This window comes from Crocuta crocuta, unplaced genomic scaffold (assembly GCF_008692635.1).
Source record: "Crocuta crocuta isolate KB4526 unplaced genomic scaffold, BGI_CrCroc_1.0 scaffold118, whole genome shotgun sequence".
Lineage (NCBI taxonomy): Eukaryota > Metazoa > Chordata > Mammalia > Carnivora > Hyaenidae > Crocuta > Crocuta crocuta.
This window is the reverse complement of record NW_027551558.1, coordinates 8,147,158-8,160,439: the sequence shown is the minus strand read 5'-3', so window position 1 is coordinate 8,160,439 and position 13,282 is coordinate 8,147,158. Positions and strand designations below refer to the sequence as shown.

General features: G+C 49.4%; 1 protein-coding gene across 6 annotated transcripts in view; it reads left to right on the top strand.

Moving 5' to 3' along the window:
* Positions 1–13,282, top strand: part of INPP4A (inositol polyphosphate-4-phosphatase type I A) — a 123,751-nt gene that overhangs the window by 77,297 nt on the left and 33,172 nt on the right. For 4 of the 6 annotated variants that reach the window (XM_077749338.1, XM_077749335.1, XM_077749339.1 and 1 more), the window contains exons 9-16: positions 410–500; positions 963–1,110; positions 3,832–3,962; positions 5,796–5,900; positions 6,430–6,538; positions 8,817–8,834; positions 11,352–11,535; positions 12,789–13,007. In XM_077749338.1, the coding sequence (XP_077605464.1) occupies positions 410–500; positions 963–1,110; positions 3,832–3,962; positions 5,796–5,900; positions 6,430–6,538; positions 8,817–8,834; positions 11,352–11,535; positions 12,789–13,007 (1,005 nt within the window). The remainder of the gene's footprint in view (positions 1–409; positions 501–962; positions 1,111–3,831; positions 3,963–5,795; positions 5,901–6,429; positions 6,539–8,816; positions 8,835–11,351; positions 11,536–12,788; positions 13,008–13,282) is intronic. The other 2 variants (XM_077749340.1, XM_077749336.1) reach the window with 1 other exon arrangement.

The following is a 13,282-nucleotide window of genomic DNA, read 5'->3' as shown; positions in this document are numbered from 1 at the left end:
ATCTCGTGCTCTAAGACTACAGTTCTAATGTAAGAGTCCAAACACTGGTAAGTGGTCATTGCTGTAAAATACGGAGGTATCTCATTTTACTCCACATAAGCTCAGTATGTCAGGCTGTGATAACATTCCTGGACATCAACTGTTTCCTCCCCCTCATTCTTTACATCACAAGAACACAATACCAGGTGAAGTGACCTTGACACGAGAAAATAGTGTTTACATGGCCTAAGTTCCGTGTACTGGGAGGTGGATTAATTTGTGACTTGGGCAGTGTGTTTATTGTAGAATAAATGGTGGAGACTAATTTTCTAAGAGTTCATATATTATGCACCTAGGCCACATTCCTGCTGGGTGCTCTGGAGTTTCCGGGTCTCACTGTTTCTCTGTGCTTTTCTGTACACATCATTAGATGGTTCTGCCCGTTGATGAGAGCTTGACCGAGGCATTGGGAATCCGATCGAAATATGCTTCGCTGCGAAAAGACACTTTACTGAAATCGGGTAAACAGCTTCCTCCATTGGTACTCTTACCACTCTTGTGAGTGTCTTCTTGGGCCCATGGTCACCCTTTCCTCCCCGCCTGCTCTGAGTATCACAGCCAAGCAGCCTGTGCCACATTTTCAAATGCTTTTTGCCAGCATATGGAATTAGTAATACTTCAAGCAAGGGGCGTGGAGGGGGGCAGGTTCCTCCTTCATTTCACTCTTTCGTTTTGCCTTGGCTGAAAAACGCCCCACCCCAGCCCTGCACTTTAGAGTTAATTACACATCCTGGGACAGGAAGATTGCATGTCACAGGGGAGGGGCACCCAGGCTGTCGCCTGGTGGGTTTTGGTTTAAATGTTTTCATTCCCCTGAGATGAGCAGTAAGAAGCCCTGCTGAGGGCCTGGGGAGGATGGCCCACGCGGCAGGTCTGCAGCCAGTTCACACGCAGCCTCGGTCTCCCCTGCCACCCCACCTCAGTGTTTGGCGGCGCCATCTGCCGCATGTACCGGTTCCCCACCACTGATGGCAATCACCTGCGGATCCTGGAGCAGATGGCAGAAAGTGTGCTCTCCCTGCACGTGCCCCGGCAGTTCGTGAAGCTCCTGCTGGAAGAAGATGCGGCCAGGTGAGGCCATGTGGAGAGGCCAGCCACCCATCACGCCCATGCCGTATGCCCCTTCCTTTCTGGAAAGTTATTAGATACGGTGGGTAGAGCGCTGGCAGTAAAGAGTCCAGACTGCACACCCAGCCTCTGCCACTTGCCTGCTCTGTGGCCTGGGCTTGCCGAAGTCTGCGTTTGCTCACTGTATCACCTGTATCCTATGCAAAGCCTTCACAAGACAAGGTGCCGGAAGCACCAGATGTGTGCCCAGCACTCAGTACCTACTCCCTTCCCTTCCCCTTTCCCCTCTCAGTTGGCCTTCAGCAAGTTAGGAATGGCTGATTGTTCTTTGGTCCTGGCTGCCTGGGTCAGCGGTTTCCTAGGGTAGGGCCACAATGATACAGGCATCAGAAGCCTAAGTAGGGCCCACTGGGGTCCTCTGGTTCTCCATCTCTCTCAGCCCAGGGCATATTCCGATGGTCCCGAGGCAGGGAAAAGCCCGAGGGGTGATTCACCACCACAGATTGCATCTCCTGTCTTCCTCAAATGTCATTTCTGCCCATCATAAAATGATGTCAGTTATGAACACAACATGACAGAGCATGAAAGGAAACAATGCAGTCAAAGTCTGACTGTTTTAATACAGCTATTTTCAAAAATCTTTTTATCTTGAAAAAGAAATCAACCTCAGGAAAATGACAAGAATAATGCAGTGAGCTGCTTTATCTCTCCACATGCACTATTTTACAGTTATTTTAACATTTTTCCTATCACCTTTTCCATATTCAGATTTTCCTAGCTACCATCTGCTTTTGCATAGATCTTCAGTTTTCGTGCTGTAATTTTTAACTATGGCACAGATTCCCATTATTCAGACACTATCTCTATATATTTTTTAATTTTTTTTATTTTATAGAGAGGGGGGTGGTGGACAGAAGATTCAAAGTGGGCTCCACATCGACAGCAGACAGCCCGATGTGGGGCTTGAACTTACAAACCAGAGTTGAAGTCAGACGCTTAACCGACTCAGCCACCCAGGCACCCCTCAGGATATGACTTGAAAGCATTTATTCATTTCATAAGCACTTTGGTCTTGAGGGCATTGTTGTGTTTTACACACGAGGCTGGTGGTATAGGAGGCTTCTTGAGGAGTGAGACAGGTCATGAGAGACCCTCCGGAGACGCAGGGGCCGCACGCAGAGCTCCAGCTGCGTGAGCTGTGCACAGAAATTAGAAGGGGTGGTGAGAAGGAGGGTGGCCCGGGCAGGTCTCTGTGAGCTGTGGCATTAAATTAACACCCAAAGCCTAAGAGGGAGCCACGTGACACATGGGTTAAAGACATCAGAGAGGGCCCAGCAGCAGCTGCGGCAGACGGGGCTTGTGTGCTGGTGAGCAGACCCGTGGCCGACGGGGCGAGCTGGCCAGCAGTGAGCAGGGACGGAGGCCTCACCACAGCCTTGCCCACGCTGGTGTTCTTTTACTTAGATGTTGCTAATTTAATAATAAAATGGCACAACTCTCTTTTTTGCCTTCAGACAATTTAGTAGATTACATAAAATTAGCTTTTTTAATCCCCCCAAAGGAAAATATGCATAGCATGAAAAAACAAATAGTGCCGAAACAACATAATAGTGCCAACAACTAAGTCTCCAGGCCCTCTCCTCTCTGATCTACTTCCAGAAACAGCCACTTTTAGTCATTTCAGTGTTTACCACTAGACTTCTAAATATAGTATTCTCCTGAATAGCCAGTTTCAGGTTAGCTACTCATTCCCTGTGATGAAGATTTTAGGTCTTTTGTACTTTCCCATTCCCCAGCTTCCTAATATGGTTATCCTTTTTTCTTTCTTTTAAATCATCTTGTGTTTTCATTATTCTGATTATGTAGCTATTATTTTACTGCTGAGCTAAGACATTTATATTTCAGTTTTTATACAGCTTTTATTTTTCTAGAGGTAACAGATCCTCTTTTTTCTTCTTCCTTTCCCCTTTCCCTGCCCTCATGCAACTTTTAGATTTAGACAGCTCGTTACTCACATAGACAGCCAAAGGAAGCACACCCAGAGTTGCCAGCTCCCTGTGACCCTCGCCCCTTACCCTGAGGGCCGGCCCTGAAATAGAGGGGGCTGGGTAAGTGCAGCAGAGCGTGGCCACCCTGTGCCATCCAGCTGTGGATTGCTACTCGGCAGATTTATGTTTTGCAGCAATGTTCTTAGGGGCAGGGCAAGAAGGCCCAGGCCTCCCCGGAATGTGGGGGCAGTGAGAAGCTGTCTCACAGCAGCTCCGGGGGAGAGGGTGAGTGAGCTGGCCTCATGCAGTTGCTTACAGGCCTCCACTCCTCTCGTCTTCCAGGAGGGTCCCACATCCTTCTGTGCTGCCCAGACTCACATGAGCTGCATTCCAGGCCTTCGCCTGCTTGGCCTGTGTGGGGACCGGCAAGGAACGGGTCTCCTAAAGCCCCTCTTCTCCACTTGGTTTTCCCTGGACATTTGATAGAATTTCTGTGAAAAGCTTCTCTGTGTGCTTTTCCATGTGGTGAGTGGCCTGCCGTTCACACGGCCATTCCTTCTAGAGTGGTCTGTCTTGCCGCCGCACTGCTTGCTCTGTAGACCTGCGGTGTAGCCGTTGTGCAAGGCCTTGCCTGCCATTGGTGCTACCTCCATGTCCCTTTGTTCTCCTGCGTGGTTAGGACTTCTGGGCACCTTGCAGGGAAGCGAGCCGGCTGATGTGTGTGTGTGTCTTGCAGAGTGTGTGAACTGGAGGAGTTGGGGGATCTATCCCCTTGCTGGGAGAGCCTCCGACGCCAGATTGTCACTCAGTACCAGACCATCATCCTCACGTACCAGGAGAACCTCACGGACCTCCATCAGTACAAAGGTTGGTGCTGGGTCTCCACTTTCCCAGCTAGAAAACAAGAACCTGGCTCCAGTACTCTCACTGACAGACATTCCTAATGGGTTTTTAAAAATAGATTCTCATGTAAGTGTCAACTCCTTAGAATATGGATTTCTCAGATCTTAATTAAGAAAACAAGTATGTGAAATGCATTGAAAATTCCTTCTCTGGTGCCATCTGCTAAAGCAACTAATGTAGGATGAAATTTAAGAGAGATGAAATCACAGGCTGTTGGTTCAAGGTATTTTTTCATCTTTGCCTAAAATGCCCAAGGGAAATGCCCAAAAGACGTCAACCATTTGCTTTGAGACAAAGTGGTTTCCTAGACTTCCCAGTTTAAATATTTAACAGTCTTTTCATTGAACATCTGAATTGTCTAAGTGGAGCTCTCCATTTTAAGACTCAAAAAAGAGTGAAGTACAGACACCTTACTTCTTGAAAGATGCTATTCGATTTTCAAAACACTCTTAAGGGTAGATTTTGAAGACTATTCTTAATTAATTCACCTTTTTATTCCAAAACAGAATGAATTTTTTGGTTTTTCTTTCCTCTTCCCCCATTACATAAGAGAATTTCAGGGTTAAAAGAAGATCTTGAGTCTTTACTGTGGTTCCGATACAGAACATAGGAACCTATCCATGAAGTTGGCTGAGAGGAAGCCAGATACAGACATAAGGACAAGATGATGGTGCCCTGGGTTTGGTCTGAATCTGAAGGGTGGGTCTAAGTGTATTGGCAGCATATGACTGAAGGAACTTAGGGACCTACCCACGCCAGATACCTGTTACCTGCGAAAGCAGGAAACCCACACGAGCTTGAGTTTTCCAGAGCAGAGAATCTCAAATGTCAGTGTGCATCCTGGTCCTTGAAGATCTTGCTGCAGTGCAGATCTAGGATTCTGCATTTCTAACAGGCTCTCAGGATGCCACTGCTGCTGATTTCTGGGCCACCTGTAAGTAGCAGGTCCTGGAGGGCAGCCTCCTAGGACAAAATGCAAAGCAGGCATCGGCTGGTCTGCATTTTGTATCCTGGTAAAATTCACCTTTTATCACTAGAGAGAAAGTGTATTTCTTCTGTTCTTCCGATTGTCAGTTAGTTTGTATTCCCTTTCTTTTCTAGGCATGTAGTTCTTAATTGGTGTTGGATTCTGATCAAAGAAACAAGATTGTAGATAGTAGTTACAAAACATCCAACGTCCTTCACTGCACTCCCTGCACCCCCAACCCACCCCCCCTGAGTGTAAACAAGGGAACATGTTTAGGTTTGTGTTTCGGAGGGCCGGTATCCATGCTGTGTAGCATCTCTTCATCTTGATAGACCTGGGGTGATGAGCAGACCTTTTCACCCCATTGCAGAATTGAGATGTGTTGCTCTAGTGGAACCAATGTCTTAGATCTTGCACGATGGCAGTCTTTAGGGTTGGAACAGGCAGTCCCTGGCATGGACCCATTTGCTTTTATAGTGGTGCTGACATTGCGTTGCACAAAATCAGTCTTTGTGGCAGACCTCTCAGTTGAGAGCTGAGTCATGGGAAGGCAGGGCACCAGTAGCCATAGCCTTCTGAAACTGCTTCTGCCCGGCTCTGCTCTCCACCTGAGTGCCCAGAACCAGTCTTCTGGCCACCGAGCCACCCTCCCTCCAGTGTTTCACCCACCCGCCATCTGGGAATGAAACGTCCTCATGGGCAACTCAGAATTTCCTGGGCCACTACCAGCATGTTCCTGCTTACTCATAGCGGCTTCCTCAGAATATCTCTGTTCTACTTGCCATTCCTGAGTGTCGATGGCCTTGTTTTCTCATATTCTGTTTCTTTAGGCCCCTCGTTTAAAGCAAGCAGTTTGAAAGCAGATAAAAAGTTAGAATTTGTGCCTACCAACTTGCACATACAGAGGATGAGAGTTCAAGACGATGGGGGGTCAGGTAACTATTGTTCTGTTCCTCTCGCTGAATCACACGTCACGTCCTTTCTCCCTGTGCCCCTGGTCCCCAAGTTGCCCTGAATATGCCCAGCCTTCCCTGTATGTTCTGCCCAGCAACTCCGTTAAGAGACATGTCACAGGGCCTTTGTAAGGTCTTTGTGCCCCCGTCTTTTCCCTCTTTTTGTTCCTCCCCCCTTGTCTGTCCTCCTTTCAGCTTCCCTTTGTGTTTCTGTGGCAGAAAGTCACCTGTCAGTTACCCTTCCCAAGGAAGGTTACAAGGTGAGTGTTGCCGGTAGCTGCCTCCGGCCCTTTGTGGCCCCATCTTGAGACATGTAGGAACCCCCTCTCTGCTGAGATGGTGGTGCTGGGCTCCAGGGACCCGCGGACAGTCCAGGCTGTGGGACTGAGGGAACAGGCTTCTTGGAAATGGGCCAGAGCAGCAGGGTCCCAGAGTTGCGTGCATATCCCTGTAGCTGGCTTGTCCACAGGCCTGAGCCCAGAGTAACGGAGGAGAGCTTTCTGTCATTCAGATCAGAACTACGACATCGTCACCATTGGAGCGCCAGCAGCACACTGCCAAGGTTTTAAGTCAGGAGGTCTCCGCAAAAAGCTGCACAAATTTGAAGAGACCAAGAAGCAGTAAGTATATGGAGGCGGTCTATGGTCGTTGTACGGCTGTCTGTTGCTTCCTAGGCTAAAAGAAAAAAAAAAAAAAATCAAAATATGACCGCAAAACATCCTGCCATCCACTGTGCTTTTGTGTGGCGGGAGGAGCTGCCTCATTGCCCCTGTGCTGCTCTGTGTGTGCGGCTGAGCTGGGCGGTGATGCGGGCACCTGCTTGGTGGTCCTGACCCCACAAGCAGACAGCAAATTGAAATCCCCCTTGAAGGTGGCTGCCCGGTGTGGACTGTCTGCTGGCTCAGCCATCCCTTACAGCCCCTGGTCAGTCACACCCAGGTGTGTGGTGTGTGTCGAACACCACAAAGTAGGAAGCCTGCAGGAGATTGTTTCCTTTCCTAAAAGGACGACAGTGGCAAACCTTCCCCATTTTACAAAGGCTAGAGGGGTTGGGGAGTGGGAGCTGCACGCAGCTGCAGTCCAAGCAGGAAACTGCCAGGTAGGTAGGCAGGTGGGGGAGGGCATGGTGGAGGATGCAGTGAGGTGTGGCTGAGGCATGGTGTTTTGAAGAGAGGAGATGAGGGAGAGGGTTGGCAGCCTGCTCAGCGCGGGGCCACATGCTGGTGACCAGGGTTGTGGGGCTGACAGAGGTAGGCCTGACCCTGAGGAGCTCCCTGCCTTGCCTGGGAGCAGACAAGTCAACACCACCATTTGGAGCGAGCAGTGCCGTGCCTGGAGCATGGGTGACGGGGAGACAGCCATGAATCCCAGCTGTTGTGTTGGATATGTGGGAAGCGTTGGTGCTTGACGGCGTCACCTGTCAAGATTTAAGTAGATGAGGAATGCAAGTGTAAGAAGTAGGGGCGGTGAGTGTAGATGATCCTATAAGATCCAGGGACCACAGAGGAGAGGAAGTAGCACACAGGTGTCCCCTTGAGGAGAAGGGTTATTACTTGATCATGTGTTCGGGCTGATAAGGAAGATGAAAGTGATGCAAAGTGAATGCATCGGGAGATGCAAAGGCCAGACCACGCAGGTAGTCGTAGAAGGGGCGAGAGAAGAAAGTGAGATGCAGAGAGATCTTTGAGGAATGAAGGAACAAGCTGCAGATACCATAGATCAGCTTCTGGAGAATGTGGAGTTCAGAGTGTTGGGCTTATCAATGGAGAATGGAGCAGTTGGAAGGAAGGTGAAGTAAAGGCCCAGGGGGCATCAAGCGAATCAACAAGCCTTCCAGGGCGAGAGCATTAGCACTTGCTGGGGAGTCAGGGGCTCTGTGTTGCCACAGCCAGGAGTCAGGACACAGACTGAGAAAACCGCCCGCAGACTGGATCAAGGAGGGGGTGAAAGGTCGGGTGCAGTAGCTGGTCAGTGGGCTAAGGGGATCGGGGATGCAGGTAGCAGCTTCTCTGCCCATGGGACGAAGCTGGAAGCTGAGCAGGCAGGTGGAGGAGAGCGCACCAGGAGAAATCGTTACTGAGATGTGTGCACAGGTGACTCCGGCACCGAGGAAGCCCTAGAGGCAGATGCAGGAAGAACAAGAAAGGGCCAGTGGTTAGGAAGGGGAATTTCAGCCTTAAGGACAGGGCAACATTCTTGGGAGGCCCCCAGACGACCTTCTTGACCTTGATTGATTCCACGAGGGCTCTTCCTTGCCCAGATGAGCCAGGTAACTGGACCCACCTGAGGAGTCACTGACCCCAGGGTTCCCTCGGAATGAGGATGAAGAGGAAGCTTCCTGGGCCCACCCCAACTCTGCACAGCCAGCCAAGAAATTGTGTGTCTGTCACTCTGTTGCATGTGGCTGTGTGGGGGTGCGAGTAGATTTGAGGATGCCCCGGGCCCCAGAGGGGGAAGCCCATCAGTAAGGCTCACCACTGGCTGTCCCTGTCCCAGAAAGGTCGGGATATTGATACCTGTTTACTCCGTGTATTAACTTCAGAACTTATTTCCAAAATGCCTCTGGAGTATTTTTATATAAATAATATAAGTTTTCATTTAATTTCCTACCACCGTTATAAAACCGCTTGTAGAAATGATTTTCATTATTTGAACTTTCCTTTAAATGCAGACATAACTTGCCCACAGGTGGAATGTCTCCCTGGGGCTCGCGCACCAGTACTGACGTTGCTCTGATGACTGAGCACATTGGGCTCATGAGTTTTATCGTCCCTGTAGTGGGGGCGTCGATACCTAACTTCAAGGATTTTGACAAGAGATAACTTGGCTTTTTAATTTTTTTGTTTTGCATTCAGTGTTTGCTAACTCCTAATATTTTGTTTTGGTTCTTTTCTTTAGCAGTTTTGAGGAGTGTTGGTGAGTTTTCTGTCTGTGGAGAGAGTGTCTGTTTGGGTCTTGCTCTCATGTAGAGAAAGCCTGTGCTGTCCCCTCTTCCGTGAGGTGCTTCACCCCTCGGTGCCACCGGGGACCCCTAGTTAGAGCCTTGTAGACAGAATTCTTCCTTCCAACTGCAATGTTCTTTGATAATGAATAGCCTGTCTCCAGTCTACCATTTTACCTTTAAAATCTGGCAGTAGTTCATTGCTGTATGTGCTCCAAGAGAGGAGCCAGTCCTGTTCCTCCCAGGCCGGGCAAGTCCCCGGATGCTGGGATTTCAAGTCAACCCGTTGGTGTGGCCGGGAATCCCTTTCTGGCTTTTTTCACAAGAGTCTTAGGGCTTCAAGTTTTCCTTCCCCGTCACCTCTTGAGGGAATGAAGCCAGCTTACATCTTCATAATACTTAATAATATATGCAGATTTTTAGAACAGTATTCCTTGGGTCAGTTTTCCCCCGAGGGCAAACCAAGAGTTCATATAACCAAGTGACTTCTTCTACCAAAGAATGAGATGGCAGCCAGAAACCACTGTGTCTGCTGCTTGGGGTCTCCACTGCTGCCCCAGGCCCTCTGTGGTCATGCCCAACATGCTGGCTAAGGCCAATAGCCAATGCCCTTTGCTTAGTGACAGGCCCCAGAAGCTCCTGCAGCTCTTTGGAGTTGCTGTCATCTCAGAGCTGGTGAGGCTCCGGGGCCGTGGCTGGGCCCTGTCTGAGATGCCAGGGCTCTGCTGGGGACAGCAGGTGCTGAGGAACCTCCCACCCATACTGAGGCCTCCCCAGCTTTCCCTACTTTTAGGACTAGGTGATTGTATGTTCATGATCATTCCTGAGTGGCAGCTCTTTGAAATTTACGCTTCCTCACCCCCGCCATATGCTTCCTGTACCTAAGTCCCAGATTACTGTTATTAGAACACAAGGTGAGTAGGGGGTGGTGCTTTCCTTCTGGCTTGGGGGGATGGTATGTATTGGTTGAAGTGTACCCAACCATCTACATACGCACATGTATATCTACACGGCTCGAAAGATTGGGGCCAGGGAAGAACAGATTTTTAAAAATTCTATTTGAGATTGTATTTTTAAGACTAAATTGTCTGAAATGGCAGCTATTCATTTGGAAGAGTGATTGCAGATTGGAAAGTAGTCATGTGCACATTGTGCTGTGAAATGACTTCTCCGATCACATGGGCTTGGTTGCGGTCTGCTGCATGGGCTTCTGGCAAATCCATTGTGTTTTACTGTGGTGTGTGGGCCTGGGGTGTTGTTTCTTTCTGGGGTGCTTCGGTTTTTGGGTTTTGCATGTTTACACCATAGTCTGTCAAGGGAAGTTTCTTGGTGACCTGCCTTCGGGTTACCCTGGAAAGGGCTTAGCAGGGCAGGGTCTCCAGCCCTCACCTCCAGGGGAAGCAGTGGAGGTTGTGCTCCTTCACCTTCACCCTCTTCCCCAAAACCCAAAGGACAGCTCTTAGAGATGACGGGTGAGGGCTGAGAAGGATGGTGACTAGAGCTCACAACTTCAGATGGCAGGAGACCTCCTCATTGGTGCCTTTACCACTCTCTGCTTTCTTTGACGTCCTCAGATGGTCTGAAAAATAAATGTGTGATATTAGCTTGACTGAGGATCTTAGCTGAGAGACTTGCCATTTATCATCTCCGTCTAGAAGGGCAAACATGATGCTTGCTTTGGCAGCACAAACATTAGAATGGCCAAACGTGTTAGCAGGCCCCATAGAGCCAGGATGTAGAGATGGTTCTCCGGAGGCCGGTGTCTGCTACACAGGGACTGGGCTGTAACTTTGACATCAGTCCTAAGATCACACACTGCTTGGTGGCGAAGAGGCAGGGAAGGAGGAAGAGCCAGGTTTTCAAAGCCGTTGAGGTGCCCAGGCCTGGCCTCTGGCTTGGCGCATTCTTTACCTCCTCTTTATCCAATGGGGATTATTTTTCCAAGTAGAGACTCACTGGAGAAGGAAGTACAGTTTTTGGGGGTCAGAGGCGTAAGTGAGGAGAATATGGATGTGTGCACAGAATGTTTGAAGATTGGCCAAATGGAGAAGCAGGTTTCTTGTGGAAAGTCTAGCACCCATGGCAATCTCCCTTCACTGTGCTAAACTGACCCCACTGGGATTAGCAGGTCCCGTGTCTCCACTTCCTTACTGCTGAGAAGTTGACAGGTGAGGTTCTTAGGTGAAAGAGTATTAGCCTTTGGGTAATTACTGGGTTCAGTATCTGAATGCACGTTTACGTAAGAATATAGATACGTACAAACAGAGATAAAAGACTTCATTGTGTTTTGATATTTCAAGCCTTCTACCATATGGACAGAAAGACTCTCTTGAGATTTGCTTTTGCCCATCAGCAGCTAGACTTAGCCTAAGAAAACATCCCCAAATATCAGAACGCTTTACTCTGTGTTGGTTGTGGGCTGGGTTGGGATGCTGCTGCCATCCTCAGACATTTGGAGGAAAGCCCTTAGAATCTGTTCTTATCCTTTTTAGTACACCATCCAGCTGCCAGTCCATAATCTACATACCACAGGACATCATCAGAGCCAAGGAGATCATTGCCCAGATCAATACCCTGAAAACCCAAGTGAGTTACTATGCAGAGCGGCTCTCAAGGGCGGCCAAGGACAGGTCTGCCACAGGTCTTGAAAGAACCCTCGCCATCCTGGCAGACAAGGTAGGAGGGACTAACCCTGCTGCATGTGGGATGGGGGCTCCTTTGGGTTTCTAGAAACACTTGGACACCCCATTGTGTGCTTAGAGCTGTCCACAGAAAGGGTGACATTGGGATGACCTTGGAGATCTAGTTTTAGGTTTGATTCCCCCAAAGGCCCTGGGAGGTTTGGTGATTTCTCTGTGGTCACAGACCTGGTTAGGGCAGGACAAGGAGAGAACCCAGAGCATGTGGCTTCCAGCTGCTGCTTCATGCAGATGTGTCTCCCCTCAAGTCTGTGGGGCTCATTGTTGAAGCTGGCATAGTTCCACAGCTTTCTTAGCAACTGCCTACTCAGTATGTTTTTTGCCACATTTTTATTGACTTGGAATATGAAAAGGGCTGAGTTATTACACAGGCATACAATAAGGAAAATATAACTTCATTGGCCTAAGTATAAATAGTAAGCCATTTTCTAATTAACCAAAAATTGATCCTGATTAAAAATATAAAAATATTGGTTCAAACTGGGGGATTAGCTACACAGTTCATTTTGATGGATGATGCTTTTTCAAATTACTCAGTCTCTCAACACACACACACACACACACACACACACACACACACAGATTCTTATCACACTTCCCCACTCACACCCACTTTGGTGAGGTGAGATGCTGTTCTTGATCAGAATGTGTTATATCCTTCACATGTGTTCACTCAGCAAAAAGATTGAGAGCTGAGAATTAGATCCATTTAGAAAAGAAAGATGGTATTATCAGAAGGAAAATTATGAGCAACAGAGCTAACTCTTGCATACAGAATTCTCCAGAACCACAGTGCTGTGCTGAGAGCCTCACTGCCTGAGCCCAGGACTTCAAGGATCAGATGTAGAAAGATAAGACCTCAGTCATCAAACCAATGTCAAGCCTGCTTCCTGTAGCCAGAGAAGACCGCTTAGCGAGTCTGTGAAGACAGGGAACCTGGGCTCTCTTCAGGCCCTTCCTTGAAGTCCTGTCAGGTGCAGAGGCAGGCAAGGGTTGAAGAAAGTCAGAGGTTTCTTGACCTCCGTCATTCTCCCTGTGTCCTCCAGACTTCCTGTGGGAACCTTTAAACTGCTCATGTGGCAGCCTTTAAACTCAGTCGTCCTGAGGGCTCTTACACTATGGAGAAGGGTGCACGGCTGGGTCTCAGGACAGTTCCTGAGCTCTCAGAGAGGACCGGCCTTGCAGCCCCTCGCCTGGGGGCTCAGTGGCTTTGGTTTGTGTGTGCCACAGACCCGTCAGCTGGTCACCGTGTGCGACTGCAAGCTGCTGGCCAACTCCATCCATGGGCTGAACGCAGCGCGGCCCGACTACATTGCCTCCAAGGCCTCCCCCACGTCGAGTGAGGAGGAGCAGGTGATGCTTAGGAATGACCAGGACACCCTCATGGCCAGGTGGACGGGGAGGAATAGCCGGTCTTCTCTGCAGGTGGACTGGCACGAGGAGGAGTGGGTGAGTCTGCTGCTCATGGCCCTCATTCTGCTACTGAGCTTGGGTTGAAGAACCCAAAGCCTCTTGCCCGCCCCTCCCCACCCAGAGGCGCCTAACACGTCAGCCGCTTCGTAGGCACATTCCACATCTCTCTTTTGGAGGACTGTCTGATTTACGGAGGGAGACTGCGTTCTCACACCCTGTGTCCGTCTGAGGGGCAGGGCTGCTACAGGCCCAGCTGGTGTCAGACCTGGTTGTGAAGGGGGCAGTGTTCGTGGAGCCCTTGCCCCGCTGGG